The 17,965-nt window shown below is 45.8% G+C and overlaps 1 protein-coding gene across 1 annotated transcript in view; it reads left to right on the top strand.

The window, feature by feature from the left end:
* Positions 1–2,450: 2,450 nt before the first annotated feature.
* emx1 (empty spiracles homeobox 1) overlaps positions 2,451–17,965 on the top strand; it is a 52,602-nt gene continuing 37,087 nt past the window's right edge. The window contains exons 1-2 of the mRNA XM_043689287.2: positions 2,451–3,298; positions 7,456–7,640. Of these exons, the coding sequence (XP_043545222.1) occupies positions 2,950–3,298; positions 7,456–7,640 (534 nt within the window). The 5' untranslated portion in view covers positions 2,451–2,949. The remainder of the gene's footprint in view (positions 3,299–7,455; positions 7,641–17,965) is intronic.

The following is a 17,965-nucleotide window of genomic DNA, read 5'->3' as shown; positions in this document are numbered from 1 at the left end:
GACAAGGATGGCTCAGCAGTAAAGGCTCTGACTTGGGGATGGCCATCTCTAATTATAGTTAAGACAGGATCTGGCTAAAGTGGACTGGGAGGAGCCAGTGGCAGAATCAGAGCATTCTGAAAGGGAACAGTGAGAGTGCAGGGTCAACTTATTTCTGGATTGGTGAAGGGTAGGACCAATAAATCCAGGAAACCCTGGATATTAAGGCATGGAGAGGGCTGGATAAGGAAACAGAAAAGAGCTTATGAGAGATAGCGAAAGCTCAAAACAACAGGTGCCCGAGAGGAATATAGAAACTGCAGGGGGTTACTTTACAAAGGAATTCAGCCAGTGAAGAGGTGACATGAAAAAGGAACAGGCCAGGAACATGAAGGAAAATCCAAAAATGTTTGATAAATATATCATGGAAAAGAGTATAACCAGGGGGAGAGCAGGGCTTATTTGAGACAAACATGGCAAATTGTGTGTTTAGAAATCAGGGAGAGGGAGCTAGGATAGACAGAAACAAATTAGTGTCGAGATGGAGAAGATATTCCCGGTTTTCGGAGGATTCAAAGTGGATGAATCCCCAGAGTCAGGTGGGGTGTACCCCAGGCTGCTGAGGGAGGAGAATCTCTGACGTTACACTCCAATCCTCTCTGACCCCGGGAGAGCGAGGGCAGCACTGGAGGGCAGTTAATGTGGCACCGTTATTCAAGAAGGGAGCGAGGGGTAGACCAGGGAACTGCAGAGCAGTCAGTTTAACGTGTGGTCACTGTCCCCTGTATCCCTGTTCCCTTTCTGAGTAAAACCCCGGTCTCTCAGATTGCAGACAGGGGCAGCTTTGATGTTCTAGTCAAACCCACCCCTCATAAACCCGGTGGACTCTCATCTCAGTACAGCATTGCATCCCTGCAGACTGCAATCCCAGAGTCTCCAGTAAGAATTCCCAGCACATTCCGTCCATAAACCCGTGAAGATCGGGACACCGAGAGAAGGAGCAGCACACAACTCCGTTCAAGCAAGCTGGCGATTTTGTAGCGATAGCTTGGTGCAGCCGCCGTTTTAATGTCAGCTGCTTTAGCTTGACAGGACTGTGGTGCTGGAAAAGCACAGCATCCGAGCAGCAGGAGAATCGATGTCTCGGGCAGGAATCTCACTTCCTCCTGCTTAAGCCTTGACTCCTGGCTGTGGAAGGTAGAGGTGACAGAGATGTAACTTATTCAGGAATAAAAGGCTTTGCATTTCCCACTCGCTGGAGCAGCTCCATGCACACAGCACCCCGTGCCCCACAGACTCTGCTCTAAGCTCCAACTGTCAATATTTCATACTCTGTGTTCAATGTTTCTGTTTGACTTTTTTCGTCGTTTCCGAGAAAAGAAACTAAATGTGTTTACTGAGCACTGGAACTGACAGTTTTCTCTCGAAATCTCAGACACACGTGTCAAAACATTGATATCTGATCCTAATGATCTTCACACACGCGTGTGACAACCTTCATTCACACATCATCATATCAGACACACTTCCACAGCAATCTTCATGACACATTCCACTCCCCCCCCCCCCTCCCCCTCCGGGACACACACATAAATAATGCCAACCCCCCCCCCCCCCCCGGCTTATACTCCCTGAACTCCAGGCAACCGCCTCTCCTGCCTCATCACAGAAGCCAATATTTCCCACACCCTCCTCACTCTAACCCCCAAACTCCCCAGCCGCCCGTTAAGATCAATCGTGACGAGAAATTATCCAAATACACCTCCTTGTCACTCCCCCCGGCTCCTGACCTTTCCCCCCAGTTTCCAGGGAAAATTAACGACTGGATTCGGAATCAGAATGCGAGCCACACTACAGACAATGTGCATTAAACGTACCTCACCCCCGCACGCTAACATAAAGCAACGATTAAAATGTAAAATCTTTAGTGCGGGCCGCTCTGTTTCATTTAAAGAAAGCTTTTTTTATCAGTATAATTTTTTTTAAAAACCCTATTTCAACTTTTTGTAGAATTTTAATTGGAGAGGAAATCGTGTCCCATAAAAGTGTAAATTCTAAAACACTGTGATTAAAAAATAAACACAAAGGGGAGATATTCATTAGATCTGGCAGTATCTGGAGAGAGAGAGAGTTAATGTGGCAGATCAGAGAAGTTTGTTTTTAATCACAGAGAGAGAGGGAGAGGAGGGTGGGGGTTGGGGGGGGGGGGGGAGGGTGAGGGAGAGAGGGGGGGGGGGGATTTCACCTCCCGATACACAGTCCCTGAACTGTACGCCTCACCGTTTTCCCCAGGGGAACCACTCAGCACTTTGGTGTCTTTGTTCTGTGACAGAGCTCCCTCTGCAACCCACACAGGTAAGAAGCCGAAAGGGGAGGCGAGAGGAGACATTCTCCAATCCCCAACCCCCCCCCCCCCCCCCAAAACCCCCCTCCTCCTCCTCCTCCTCCTCCTCACTGACCCCCGCCCTCCCCCTTCCTCCTCGCCCCAGGGTTCTGAAAAGCCCAGGCCCGGATGCTTGGGACCCTGCCTGGTTCCCAGGTGAACTGTCCAGTGTGCGCAGGTGAAACGCCAATTCCACAGCCACGTATCAACCGATTTCAGCAGCCTCCCTCCGGTATCCCTCCCTCCCTCCCTCCCTCCCTCCCTCCTCCCTGCCCCACCTCCTCTCCTCCTGCCTCAAGAGCTGTGTGTGACAGAGACAGAGACAGAGGCACAGTACTAAGCTGCACTTGGGATCACACTGAGGGTAATTTTGACCTGGGAGCTGAGTACACGCTCCGGATTGTACCCTTTCCTGACCTGCCAGGCACAACCTGCCTTCCCAAATCAGACTTAAAATAGGGGGGAGGCGGGGGGGGGGGAAGCAAATTCAACTCCACCTGGTTATTTTTAAACAAAACCTTAGCTGCCTAGCCTCCCCCTCTACCCCTCCCCTCCACCCACCCACCCACCCCCCCCCCTTTCCCAGAATGTTCCAATCAGTCAGCAAGCGGTGTTTTACCATCGAGTCTCTGGTAGCGAAGGACAGTAGCCCCCTGTCGCCCCCGGACGAGCCGCTCCGACCCACCGCTGTCACCTACTCGCCATCGGCTGAAGCATTCGCCAGCAGTTTCCAGACGGCGGGCCGCTCGCTGTACTCGGGACCCGAGCTGATGTTCCAGGACTCGGTCAGTCACACTCCGCTGTCCGTTCACCCTCACCAGCTCGGAGCTCACCACCTGCAGAACCCGCATCCTTTCTTCACCCCCCAGCACAGGGACCCGCTCAACTTCTACCCCTGGGTCCTCAGGAACCGATTCTTCGGCCACAGATTCCAAGGTGAGCGGCAACGTTCAGGTAACAAATTCCTTCGGCGTTTATAAAACACGGGCAACTCCGGTTTGTGGACACGGGCTGAGAACTCATATACAGGGCGAGATGCGAATGTATAGAAATTGCTGTATGCGAAAAGGGGCAACGAAACCTGTATAAAAACCATACGCAGCTTCAAGATAATGTATATATATATATATATACGTTCAATATTTAATCAGCGCATTCCTTCATAACAATATTCTATAGATAACTTAACGAATAAAAATTGTATCTTCTCGGTATAACCTGCCAAATAGTTTGCATTTCAAAATCTCTAAATTCGTGTCAATAATTGGAACCAAAGTTTGATGAAAATACATTATAGCGCCCAGGATTAATAATCCTTTTCAAATATCCAACGGGTTTGAATATCAACAGGAGTTTGTGCAGGTCAGTGTTGTGGGCAAGTTGCTGTTTATTTTGGGGACACACAGTATTTGAGCTGTTAGGTTTTGTTTGTACAATTCTGTGTCTCCCGTGCTAATTCGTACAGTTCAGTAAATGCCATGTCCGCATTCCCAATTGTGAAATGTAAAATGAATACGCGGGACATGGGGGCGCAAATTAAAATAATTGTTAAATTTCTTTTCTTCAAAATAAGCAACAATTAATGCTAATTTTTTTTTGGAAAAATAACCTGTGCAGTCCCACAATAATAAAAAAAAACAGAAGATGTTAAGAGAGTTTTCGGATTTTGGTTTCACTTCACAGTTTAAATAAACTCGTTCGATTCGATATAAGGGAGCGGACAGATAAAGTGAATCCGATTCGCGGGTCTGGGTTTTTTTTTCGCGTCTAATTTTCTAATCCAGGGTCAGATTGAGGTATATCCACTGAATGTCTTCAGTCAAAATAGAGACAGCTTTCAGTGAACTCCGTGTCTGTTAGAAACTTCCTCCAAACCAGGGGATGAGCGACAGAGTTTATCTATGGGCCAGTTCCCAGCCCCAAAGGCCCAAGTGAAAATCCCAGCTTCCAGCCAAATGTTGGACAAAAAGGGTCCATTCAGGGGGTGGGCTAAAGGGTAATTCTAACACACATACAGTCCGAGTCGAGAGAAATACATTGCCGGCTCCGCCGCTCCGCGCTCCGTCTCAATGCTATCTCTCAGATGAACCTGTGACTTTCTGGAGTCAGGCCCTCATTCACCCAGAGTCAACAGAAAAGGCTCTGCATTTTGGGGCTGTTTTGAGAATTCCCGACCCGAGCTTTCAAAGTTCTTTTTTTCAGGGTAAGAAATACAGAGCGGAAAGGGACAAAATAAAAGGTGATGTTCAATCCAGCTGGCAGGACAGGGCTGGAGGGGCGGAATGGCCTCTTGTTCTGTTTATTTTAATGATGGATTACCGAGCAGTGTACGGTGCAGAAATGAATGCTTTTGAACAACAAAAGCATCACTTTCTAACAATTACAAATAACCTGAAATTGAATTAAAAGCGAGCAACGATTTATATGCGTGTTCCTTCAGAATATGATCAGTGGCAGGAATGGGGGGGGGGGGGGGGGGAGGCCGGTGGGTGTGGGGAGACCTAAGGGAACAGTTGTGTTCAGCCACTGGTTAGTTAGTTTGGATTTTGGAGTCATCTTTTGGGGAGACGCTGCTATCTCGGGAATGATTGCTTGCGGCACTTCAGCCCGTTTCTTTATCGATATCACTGCCCTGTATACAGCAAATAAAACAAAACAAAACCCCTGACATGCTCCCGTTTTATCTCCCCCAAAGATGACTCCAAAGACTGAAAGCTCTATTTCAGTTCCCTTTAATTCCTCAGGTTCCTCAAGTTCAGTTCGGGCTGCTCTCCGCCGTTCAGTGAATCCGCGCGTTCACTTTCAATGAATTTCATTTGGGTCCCCAGCTAAATCCCAGAATTCGAAGCCCAGATTGGTCAATCCCAAATTGAACACCTCAAAAAAAAAGTTTTGAAAAATTAAACAAATCGTCCTTTTAAACTTACCCGAACTTTCAAAATGTTGAACGGCCGTTTCTAACACCTCTCTCTCTCTCTCACACACACACACATCAAATAAAGAAACTCAGGGGGAACAGGATGTTCCAGAGAGTACAGGAACACTGCTGTCGGTTAAACTCCGCTTGTTGGTGTGTGACAAACGCAAATTGATAGATTTTGTTCTGGGTAGCCGTTTTAAACTCACCCCCGCTCAATCCTCATTGCTTACGGCTTAATTCCCTTTATGGATATAAACGAAACCGACCCAGAATCGGTGGAGTTGGTAAAAACGAGGAGAGAGACAGGTGTGATAGAGGGATTTGTGTAGGGGCTAAAAGAAACGAGAGAGATGCAGTGAGAGAAATACTGACTCCGGGTGAATGAGAGAGAGGGGGGGGGGGGGGTGCGGGAACGGAGTGAAAAGGTTCTGTCACAGATTAGGGAGAGGATGCAAAGGGAGGTAGGGCAAGGGGGGAGAGGGAATGTGAGAGAATAAGTGGAAGGAGGGAGGAGAAAGGAATTAGTGAACGAAATAGCGCGGGAGAAGGAGGGGTGGGCGAGAGAGGGAACGAGAAAGAGGGGACGAGAGGGAAAGAATAATAGTGACAAAAACGAAATAGGGGAAAAAAGAGGAAGGAAAGAAGGAAGGAAAAACAGAGAGAGAGAGAAAGAGAGTGTAAGTGAAGCATTGCGGCGACAAACTCAGCAAGAAAATCTCGTTTACAATTAACATGGAACTAATTTTTTTTATAGTTCAGAATTCCATGGTGTTTGAACCAGTCCCTGCCCCGTGATGAAAGACAAGAGGGGAGACACTATTCAGATCATCAAAACCCGTCCCTCTCGGAGAGAAAGCCCCGAGATTAATGAAATCCTCAATGCCAGGCTCTGGGTGGGGAATGTTAGCTTACAGACTCAAACCCCAAGTCACCGCAGGTGCTGGAAATCAGAAACAAGGAATCAGAAATTGCCGGAGAAACTCAGCAGGTTTGGCAGAATTTGTGGGAGAGGGGGAAGAGGTAGATAAACAGCTATTATTTTTTTCTCTTGAGAAATGTGCTGATGTTGCTGCGGGATCAGAACGGGGAGAGAAACCTCCTGGATTATCTCAATGGACCAGGGGATGGAGGATGTGAAACTGAGCACCATCCCCTCATTCCCCCACCCCCCTCTGCCACCCCCACATCAATCCCAATGGGCTGAGACTGGAGCCAGGAGTGTTCAGGAATGTGGAGCTGCGTGGCGGGACGCGCTGTTACCGAGAGTTAACTGAATATTTTATCAAGGCCACACAATCTGTTCCCCATCCTTCCCCGACACGCGGCTGGGGAGACAGACAAGTATAAATTAAAATAAAATCCGTGCAAAGAGTGGGTCCGTCGGCCCTTAGAATCTACTGCCCGATTCTAGATTATCCGCCTGGATTCCTGAGTTTTCAGTAGGCAGATATCAGAGGATTTTATATATTCAAGGATTGACCTTCCATGGGATAGAGAATTCCCAACATTCTCTAGAAACGCGAACTCCCTGTCTCGCACCGAAAAGCAGACCAGTAAACCCTTACCAGAGTTACTAAAAGCTTTAGTAAACACCCCACCCCCCCCCCCCAACAAAATCGTAATCCCGCTCACTCTAGGACGCGAAAGGTTTTACACATGATACAATCCCTTCCTAACAGAGGTTAAACAGCGGATGAAACCGATTTAAACTCGATACTGCGTGAGCATAAATCTACAATGTTAAATTAAACTGAATTGGTATTTCTGCAGAGAGATATTCCTGATTTTTCTGTTTTGTTTTGGTGACGGTAGTTTGGAAGGGTGTGCTGGAGCTGGGGGGATAGACCCTGTTTAACAGCGGCTCTTTATAGAGGCGTCCAAAAGCCGCCAAGTTAAAACTTAAAGGGCGCTTTAGAGGAATTCTTGGTTGCTGTGCGATTCGTAACGGAGACAAAACAAAAAGGACATGTGCAAAAATTAAAGATAAAATTGGAATTAAAACAAGAAAGGAGGCGAGGGTGCCCACAAGGGGAAAAATTCAAATGGCAAATAATACATTGGCAAGGAACAAACTAAAGTATTTCGGGTGATTTTTGCCCCAGATTGTTCTGGAGTTAGAGCTCAGTCGGTTAGACAGCAGCTCAGACCTCTCTCTCTCTCTCTCCCCACCCAGGGGCTGACTCTGCCCATGACACCATGTTACTGCACGGCCCGTTCGCCAGGAAACCCAAGCGAATCCGAACCGCCTTCTCACCGTCTCAGCTGCTCCGCCTGGAGAGAGCCTTCGAGAAGAATCACTATGTGGTGGGGGCCGAGAGAAAGCAGCTCGCCAGCAGCCTTAGCCTGTCCGAGACCCAGGTAACAGGGGGAGGAACACTGTCCTGGGTACTCAGCTGGGTACAGGGTACACACACTCACCCGCGTACAGGGTATATATACACACACACACACCCAGGTACACACACTGACCCGGGTACAGTGCCCACTCACACACCCGGGTATGGGTACATAGACACAAACACACCTGGGTACAGGGTCCACATACTCACCCGGGTACAGGGCACACACACAAACACACCTGGGTACAGGGTACACGCACACACACACACACCCAAGTACAAGGTCCACATGCACACATACACACACACACACCTGGGTATAGTGTCCACACACATACCCGGGTACAAGGTCAACACACACACAAACCCAGGTACAGGACCCATACAGACCCACGTATAAGGTATACATACATAGAACATAGAACATTACAGCGCAGTACAGGCCCTTCGGCCCTTGATGTTGCGTCGACCTGTCATACCAATCTACACTATTCTGAAGCCCATCCCACCTACACTATTCCATGTACGTCCATATGCTTGTCCAATGACGTCTTAAATGCACTTAAACTTGGTGAATCTACTACTGTTGCAGGCAAAGCATTCCATACCCTTACTACTCTCTGAGTAAAGAAACTACCTCTGACATCTGTCCTATACATACCACCCCTCAATTTAAAGCTATGCCTCCTTGTGCTCGCCATCACCATTCTTGGAAAAAAGGCTCTCCCTGTCCACCCTTTATAACCCTCTGATTATCTTGTATGTTTCTATTAAGTCACCTCTCAACCTTCTTCTCTCTAACAAAAACAGCCTCAAGTCTCTCAGCCTTTCCTCGTAAGACCTTCCCTCCATACCAGGCAACACCCTAGTAAATCTCCTCTGCACCCTTTCCAAAGCTTCCACATCCTTCTTATAATGCGGTGACCAGAACTGTACACAATACTCCAAGTGCGGCAGCAATAGAGTTTTGTACAGCTGTAGCATAACCTTATGGTTCTGGAACTCGATCTCTCTATTAATAAAATACAGATACACAGACACACACCAAGACATACAGACACACAAACACACACACACACACACACACACACACACACACACACCCGGGTACAGAGTACACACACAGACACACCTGGGTGCAGGGTACACACACAGACACACCCAGGTGCAGGATATACACACACACACTCCCGTGTACAGGGCCCATACACACCCAGGTATAGGGTATACATACAGATACACAGACGCACACCAAGACATAGAGAGACACACACACACACACTTCATATCCGGTTTTGGGTAATGACTTACCACGTCCCAGTACAGATAGAATCTCTGCCATGGTTGCTGCCATGGTGATGTGACATTCTTGTGAATGTGTCTTTTCTCAATGATGTCCTGGGTTAATTATATAACACTGTAATTTCCTGGGATCATTAGACATACACAATAATGTCCTGGATAATTAGAGTCATAGAGATGTACAGCACGGAAGCAGGCCCTTTGGTCCAACTTGTCCATTCTGACCAGATATCCTAAATCAAACTATTCCAATTTGCCAGCATTTGACCCATATCCCTCTAAACCCCTCCTATTCATATACCCATCCAGATGCCTTTTAAATATTGCAATTGTACCAGTCTCCACCACTTCCTCTGGCAGCTCATTCCATACACGCACCACTCTCTGTGTGAAAATGTTGCCCCTTAGGTCTCTTTTATACTTTTCCCCTCTCACCCTAAACTGATGCCCTCTAGTCTCGGACTCCCCCACCCCAGGGAAAAGACCTTCTCTACTTACTCTATCCATGCCCCTCATGATTTTATAAACCTCTGTAAGGTCACTTCTCAGGCTCAATAGTGCCCTTCGTAATTACACCATACACACACAGTCCCATCCTTTGATAATTACACAATACAAAGGACAGTCCTGGGGTCATTATATATCACAATTATGTGGCCGCTTGGCTGAAACGTATAAAACTTATAAAATATTGAGTGCACATGACAGTGTAGGTGTGGAGAGGATGTTTCTGCTGTGGAAGAATCTGGAACTAAAAGGGTCACTGTTTAAAATCAGGGGTCACCATTTATGACAAAGATTAGATGGTTCTTTTCTCTCAGAGGGTGATGACAGTGGGCGGTGTAGAGGGGGTGGTGGTGTAGGGGAGATGGTGGTGTAGGGGAGATGGTGGTGTAGGGGAGACGGTGGTGGAAGGGAGATTGTGGTGGAAGGGAGATTGTGGTGTCAGGGTGATGGTGGTGTCAGGGTGATGGCAGTGTAGAGGGGATGGTGGTGTAGGGGAGATGGTGGTGTAGGGGAGATGGTGGTGTAGGGGAGATGGTGGTGGAAGGGAGATTGTGGTGTCAGGGTGATGGTGGTGTCAGGGTGATGGTGGTGTAGGGGAGATGGTGGTGTAGGGGAGATGGTAGTGTAGGGGAGATGGTGGTGTAGGGGAGATGGTGGTGTAGAGGGGGTGGTGGTGTAGGGGAGATGGTTGTGTAGTGGGGGTGGTGGTGTAGGGGAGATGGTGGTGTAGGGAGATTGTGGTGGAAGGGAGATTGTGGTGTCAGGGTGATGGTGGTGTCAGGGTGATGGCAGTGTAGAGGGGATGGTGGTGTAGGGGAGATGGTGGTGTAGGGGAGATGGTGGTGTAGGGGAGATGGTGGTGGAAGGGAGATTGTGGTGTCAGGGTGATGGTGGTGTCAGGGTGATGGTGGTGTCAGGGTGATGGTGGTGTAGGGGAGATGGTGGTGTAGGGGAGATAGTGGTGTAGGGGAGATTGTGGTGTAGGGGAGATTGTGTCAGGGTGATGGCAGTGGCGATGATGACGGTGGGGATGATGGCGGTGGGGATGATAGCCGTGTAGAGGGGATGGTGGTGTAGGGGAGATTGTGTCAGGGTGATGACGGTGGGGATGATGATGGTGGGGATGATGGTGCTGGGGTGATGCGCGGTGTAGAAGGGATGGTGGTAAAGGGGAGATTGTGGTGTAGGGGAGATTGTGGTGTCTGGGTGATGGTGGTGTCAGGGTGATGGTGATGTCAGGGTAATGGTGGTGGGGATGATGGCGATGGGGATGATGGTGGTGTAAAGAGGATGGTGGTACAGGGGAGATGGCAGTATAGGGGAGATTGTGGTGTAAGGGAGATTGTGGTGTCAGGGTGATGGTGGTGTCAGAGATTTGGCAGTGTAGTGGAGTTGGTAATGTACTGTAATGGTAATGCCAGTAATCTAGAGCCTCCAGCTGTGCACTGGAGACACGGCTCCATCATTTGACACATTATGGCAACTGAATTCAGTATATATCCTGAAATAAAAGCTGGCTTTCTGATGATCATGTAACTGTTGTTCTTCATTTTCAAATCCCATCGAGTTCACTAATGTCCTTCTGAGTAAGAAATCTGCTATCCTTTCCCAGTCCTGGACTCCTAACCCACTCTGAACTGCCTTCTGGGTAATTATGGTTTAGAATTAATTCCCCAGCCGACAACACACATTTCCTGTGAATTAATTGAAAAATGTTATCATAATGTGTGATTTATGATCCCACCTGATGGTGATTCCAGACAAGTTAAATCCCAATGTGAAATCTGGCTTGATTGATCATAAGTTTTATTTTTGTTTTTTACTTACTATGGTGGAAAATAATGGAATTTATTGACAGCAGCTTATTAATGCAACTGGTGAAATTCCACTGGGATCAGTTACAATGTATGTTTGTGACGTAGGTGAGGACAGTGAAGGTCCTATAGCTAAGCTTGCAGATGACACAAATACAGGTGGGAAGGTAACTGGTGAGGATGTAACAGAGTCTGCAGAGAGATATGGACAGGTTCAGTGAGTGGGCAAAAACATGACATGGGGGATTTCAATATGCAGGTGAACTGGGGAAATTAGGTTGGTAGTTGATTGCAAGAGAAGGAATTTGTGGAATGTCTTTTGGAGCAACTTGTGGTGGAGCCCACTAAGGAATAGCCAATAATGAATTTAGTATCGAAAAATAGGGCACTGGAAAAACATCTAAGGAGCAGGAGAGTTGATGCAGCAATACTGGTGTTAGTGTTGTGCAATGAGGCAGACTCAATAAAGGAGCTTAAGCTGAAGAAACCCTTAGGAGATGGTGATCATAATATGATTGAATTTACTCTGTAATTTGAGAGGGAGAAGATCGAATCAGAGGTAATGATATTACAGCTGGGTAAAGGCAACTACAGAGGCATGAGGGATAAGCTGGGTAGAATTGACTGGGAGAGGAGCCTAGCAGGAAAGATTGGGGAACAGCAATGGCAGGCTTTTCTGGGAGTAATCCAGGAGACACAGTAGAAAGTCATCCTGAGGAAAAAGAAGCATGGTACAGGGAGGATAAAGCAACCATCGCTGACTCGGGAAGTCAAGGATAGCAGAAAAGCAAAAGAGAAAGCATATGATCTGGTGAAGGGCAGTGGGAAACCAGAGGGTTGGGAAAGACCAATAGAGGGCAAGAGGAACAGAAATAAAGAGGGAGAAGATTAAATATGAGGGTAAGAAGACTGTGAGAACTTCTTAAGATATATAAAGGGCAAAAGAGAGGCAAAATTGGACATAGGGCTGCTGGAAAATGATGCAGTAGAGATAGTAGTGGGGAACAAGGAAATGGCTGTAGAACTGAATAATTACTTTGTGCCAGTCTTCACAGTGGAAGACATGAGTAATGTGCCAAAAATTCAAGAGTGTGAGGAGGCAGAGCTGAATATGATGGCCATCATGAAGGAGAAGGTGCTAGAGAAATTGAATGGCCTGAAGGTGGATAAATCACCTGGATCAGATGGAAGATGTCTAAGGGAGATGGCTGAAGAGATAGTGGAGGTATTAGAGGTGATCTTTCAGGAATTGCTAGAATCAGGGAGGGTCCCAGAGGACTGGAAAATACTAACGTGACATACCTATTTAAAAAGGGAGGAAGGCAAAAGATGGAAAATTACAGACCAATTAGCCTAACCTCAGTTGTGGATAAGATCCTGGAATCCATTGTGAAGAATGAGATTTCTGAATATTTGGAAGTGTTTGGGAAAATAGGACAAAGTCAGTATCAAGGGGAGGTCATGCCTGACAAATCTACTAGAATCCCTTGAGGAAGTAATGAGCAGATTCGACCAAGGAGAGCCATTGGATGTTATTTACATTGACTTCAAGAAGGCCTTTGACAAGGTGCCACACAGGAAGCTGCTGAGTAAGATAAGAGCCCATGGTGTTAGAGGCAAGGTGCCAGCATGGATAGACAATTGGCTGTCTGGCAGAAAGCAGAGAGTGGGGTTAAAAGGATCCTTCTCAGGATGGCAGCTGGTGACAAGTGGTGTTGCACAAGGGTCGGTGTTGGGACCACAACCTTTCACTTTATACATTAATGATCTGGATGAAGGAACTGAGGGCATTCTGGTTAAGTTTGCAGATGATACAAAGATAGGTAGAGGGACAGGTAGCACTGAGGAGGTGGGGAGGCTGCAGAAGGATTTGTACAGGTTAGGAGAGTGGGCAAAGAAGTGACAGATGGAGTACAACATGGGAAAGTGTGAAGTCATGCACTTTGGTAGGAAGAATAGAGGCATGGACTGTTTTCTAAAAGGGACGAAAATTCAGAATTCTGAAGTGCAAAGAGACTTGAGAGTTCTATTCCAGGATTCTCTCAAGGTAAACTTGCAGGTTGAGTCAGTAGTTAGGAAGGCAAATGCAGTGATAGCATTTATTTTGAGAGGACTTGAGTATAAAAGCAGGGATGTACTTCTGAGGCTCTATATGGCTCTGGTTAGACCACATTTGGAGTATTGTGTACAGTTTTGGCCCCCATATCTCAGGGAGGATGAACTGGTCCTGGAGCAAGTTCAGAGGAGGTTCACGAGAATGGTCCCAGGAATGAAAGGCTGAACAGATGAGGAATGTTCGAGGGCTCTGGGTCTATACTCGGTGGAGTTTAGAAGGATGAGGGGGATTCTAATTGAAACTTACAGAATACTGAATGGCCTGGACAGAGTGGACATTGGGAAGATGTTTCCATTGGTAGGAGAGAATAGGAGACCCAAGGGCATCGACTTAAGGGGAGACCTTTTAGAATGGAGGTAAAGAGAAACTGCTTCAGCCAGAGAGTGGTGAATCTATGGAATTCACTGCCACAGAAGGCTGTGGAGGCCAGGTCATTGAGTATATTTAAGACTGAGATAGATAGGTTCTTGAGTGTCAAGGGGATCAAAGGTTACGGGGAGAAAATGGGAGAATAGAGTTGAGAAACTTATCAGCCATGATTGAATGGTGGAGCAGACTCGATGGGCTGAATGGTCTAATTTCTGCTCCTATGTCTCATGGTCTTCTGATGGTTGGAATATTACATGGGTAAGTCTGAACTTATGCACTTTAGGAACAGAGAAAATAGGTGCAGGAGTAGCCTTCAAGCCTGCACCACCATTCAATACCGTCACGGCTGATCAAGCCATCTCAGTAACACATTCCCATCCTCTACCACATACCCCTTGATCCCTTTAGCCACAAGGGCCACGTCCAGCTCCCTGCTGAATATATGGCAGGAAGAATAAAGGAGCTGAATATTATTTGAAATGAGAAAGACTGCAGAAAGCTACAGCACAAGGGATTTAGGAGTCCTAGTGCAGGAAACATGAAAATCTAACATTCACATTCAGCGATGGGGAAATAGGGAAACCAAACAAAACGTTGGATTTCATTTCAAAGGGCATGATGTATAAAAATAGGGAGGTCCTGCTAAAATTATACAAGTGTCAGTCAGACCTCAGCTGGAATATTGTGAAAGATTTACTGGTTTTGGAAGCAGTCCAGAGAGGGTTCACCAGGCTGATTGCAGGTATGGAGGGACTATCTTATGAGGAGAGGTTGAGAATGTTGGGCCTGCACTCAGTGGAGTTTAGAAGATGAGAAGTGACCTGATTGAAACAGACAAGATTGTTAGGCGACTTGACAGGATAGATGTAGAAAGCTTGTTACCCGTTATGAGAAAGTGAGGCCTGCAGATGCTGGCGTGTCAGAGTCAAAAAGTGTGTTGCTGGGAAAGCACAGCTGGTCAAGCAGCATCCAAGAAACAGGAGAATCGATGTTTCGGCATAAGGCCTTCATTAGGAATGTTGGTGGGTGGTGGATGGGAAGGGGGCTGAGAGATAAATGGGGTGGGGTTGGTGCTGGGGAGATGATAGATGGATGCAGTTGGGGGGTAATTGTCACAGGTTGGTGAGAAGGGTGGAGCAGATAGGTAATACTGGATAGGTAGTATTACAGGTAGGATTGTTCAAGAGGGCAGTACTGAGTTGGAGGGTTAGATCTGGGATGAGGTTGAGTAGGTTGGGCGGAGGGGCGATGAAGAAACTGGTGAAGTCAACATTGATGTCATGTGGTTGGAGGGTCCCAAGGTGGAAGATGAGGTGTTCGTCTTCTAGTTGGTAGACAGCGTGGATTTGGCGGTGGAGGAGTCTGAGGATTTGCATGTCCTTGGGGGAGTGGGAGGGGGTGTTGAAGTGGTCGGTCACAAGACGGTGGGATTGTTTGGTGTGTGTGTCCCTGAACCGCTCCACAAGTTCGCATCTTGTCTCCCCAATGTAGAGGATGTTTCACCTTAGGGGAATGTCTGGGACCAGAGGGTATAATCTCAGATTAAGGGATCTCACATTTGAGAAATAACCTTCAGCACACGTCTCTGCTGATTAATAATTTTTATGAGATATCTTGATTTTTCTATTACAATTTCCTTTTATGCATCTATCTTTTTTTGCCAATTTCATTTTGACAGGAGTGATATTAACTTTAAATGCATCTTTGAATACATCTACAGCAATTGTATTTCACGTACATCCATTTTAATCAAGACATTGAGTTTTCTTAATGTTTGCTCTTGATAAAGTATACACTAATATATGCCTTTTCTGGCTATACAAATGATCTTCAAATTGTATGGTTGCAGCATCAAACCCTAATGAAATATCCTCAAATTATTGTTCGGAAATCTTTCAAGAAAAGTGACGGAATTGTGATTTGTAAAATAATAGTCTCTGCAGAGTTGTTAGAAATATAGGGTTCAAACTTACTTCTCTGTAGTTGAATAGTTTGTTGGCATGCATTCATAAATAAACAACCATGCAATTCCATTTTATTCTCCTATAAAACCATTCACCAACACTGATACACTAATATGAACAGTAATGCTAGCTTTGTGCAATTCAGTGTTGCTAAAACCGGTGTAGTTGTCAGTACAGCTTTGAAGTTATCAATACACTGTGACATTCTTTTGTTGTTTAAAATTGCTGGACTTGTTCGAACAAACTTGTCAAAGGAGCCATTCCAGTGCTGAAATTCAGAACAAATGTTTAATAAGATTCATACATGCCAATGTATCACAAAATATCTTATTTTGACTTAGGCACAGGGAATTACAATTACAAAATTATTTTTGCTCTTGTAAGTGTTATTTAGTCTTGTCCCATGGTAAATCACTTTTGTTTTAGAAAGTTCATTTTTAACCAAATGTATGTCCTAATTGGCTCTTTGTAGCTGACCAAATAATTGTTCAAGAGCAGTAAACATTACTCTCTGGTTTAACTAAACCCTGCCAATGCATTTATATAGACAACACACTTGTGTAATCCTTCATAGACTTTATTTGTTAATGTTCAAAAGTTGCTGGTACATTTTTCACTCCTAATCTTATAGCTTATAATGATAAAGTATAGAAAAGTCACCATGGTCCTATTGTCTCATTAGAGAGAAAGAGAGACAACTGGGAATGAGTTTAACCTGAGGGCCACCAAATCTCAGGGAAGGATAAAGTTGAGAATGCAGGACCTTAGACTCCCTACAGAGCAGAAGCAGGCCATTTGGCCCATCAAGTCCACACTAACTCTCTTTCAAGCATCTCACCCTGATCCACCACCTACATCACTGCATTTCCCAAGGAAAATCATTTGGCTGCATATCCCTGGAACTATGGGCACTTGCATGACCACATTGATCTATGAAGTACAATTTGATTTGGTAAGGTCTGGTGAATCTCACTTTTAGTAGTTCTCCGTGTCTCCAGCAACAAATTCTGAACTTTGACCTTTTTACTTGCTCTAATTTTCATTATTTGTTGAGCACCTTTTAACGCTTTTTGACCAAGTCACATACTTTGTTTAGTTCTTTTTGGACATTGTACACATTGGTTGGATCTCTGAGCTCTGTTTTATGAAATTTCCATTAATTAAATTAATGGGCTGTCTCACCTCATGTACATCTGTTCAAAAGGACTGAATGTTGCGGACTGAATGTGGCATCCCTAACAGCAAATGGTAACATGGGAATTTCTTTATCCCAATTTCTGACAATAACCACAAATTTTTAAGGTTTGATACCATCTTTCTAATGCTTCTCAAGATTATGAATGAACATAGAACATAGATAGAACATAGAACAATACAGCGCAGAACAGACCCTTCAGTCCTCGATGTTGTGCCAACCTGTGAACTATTCTCAGCTCATCCCCCTACACTATTCCAAAATCATCCATGAGTTTATCCAAGGATTGTTTAAATCTCGCTAATGTGGCTGAGTTGACTACATTGGAAGGCAGGGAATTCCACTCCCCTATCACTCTCTGAGTAAAGAACCTGCCTCTGACATCTGTCTTATATCTATCACCCCTCAATTTGTAGTTATGTCCTCTCGTATAAGCTGAGGTCATCATCCTAAGAAAAAGACTTTCACTATCTACCCTATCTAATCATCTTGTATGTCTCTATCAAATCCCCCCTTAGCCTTCTTCTTTCCAATGAGAACAGATCTAAGTCTCTCAGCCTTTCCTCATAAGACCTTCCCTCCAGACCACGCAACATCATGGTAAATCTCTTCTGCACCTTTTCTAACGCTTCCACATCCTTCCCGAAATATGGGGACCAGGACTGTACACAATATTCCAGTGCGGCCACACTAGCGTTTTGTATAGTTGCAGCATGATGTTGCGGCCCGGGAATTCAATACCTCTACCAATGAAACCTAACACACCGTATGCCTTCTTAACAGCACGATCAACCTGGGTGGCAACTTTCAGGGATCTATGTACATAGACTCCAAGATCCCTCTGCACATCCACACTACCAAGAATCTTTCCATTGACCCAGTACTCTGCCTTCCTGTTATTCTTCCCAAAGTGCTTCACCTCACATTTAGCTGCATTGAACTCCATTTGCCACCTCTCAGTTCAATTCTGCAGTTTATCTAAGTCCCTCTGCAACTGTAACATGCTTCCACACTATCCACTACTCCACCGACTTTAGTGTCATCTGCAAATTTACTAATCCATCCACCTATGCCTGT

The sequence above is a fragment of the Chiloscyllium plagiosum genome, unplaced genomic scaffold (genome assembly GCF_037043375.1).
Source record: "Chiloscyllium plagiosum isolate Xiang-an unplaced genomic scaffold, Cpla_swu_hap1 HiC_scaffold_1, whole genome shotgun sequence".
NCBI lineage: Eukaryota > Metazoa > Chordata > Chondrichthyes > Orectolobiformes > Hemiscylliidae > Chiloscyllium > Chiloscyllium plagiosum.
This window is presented reverse-complemented; position numbering and strand designations above follow the sequence as displayed.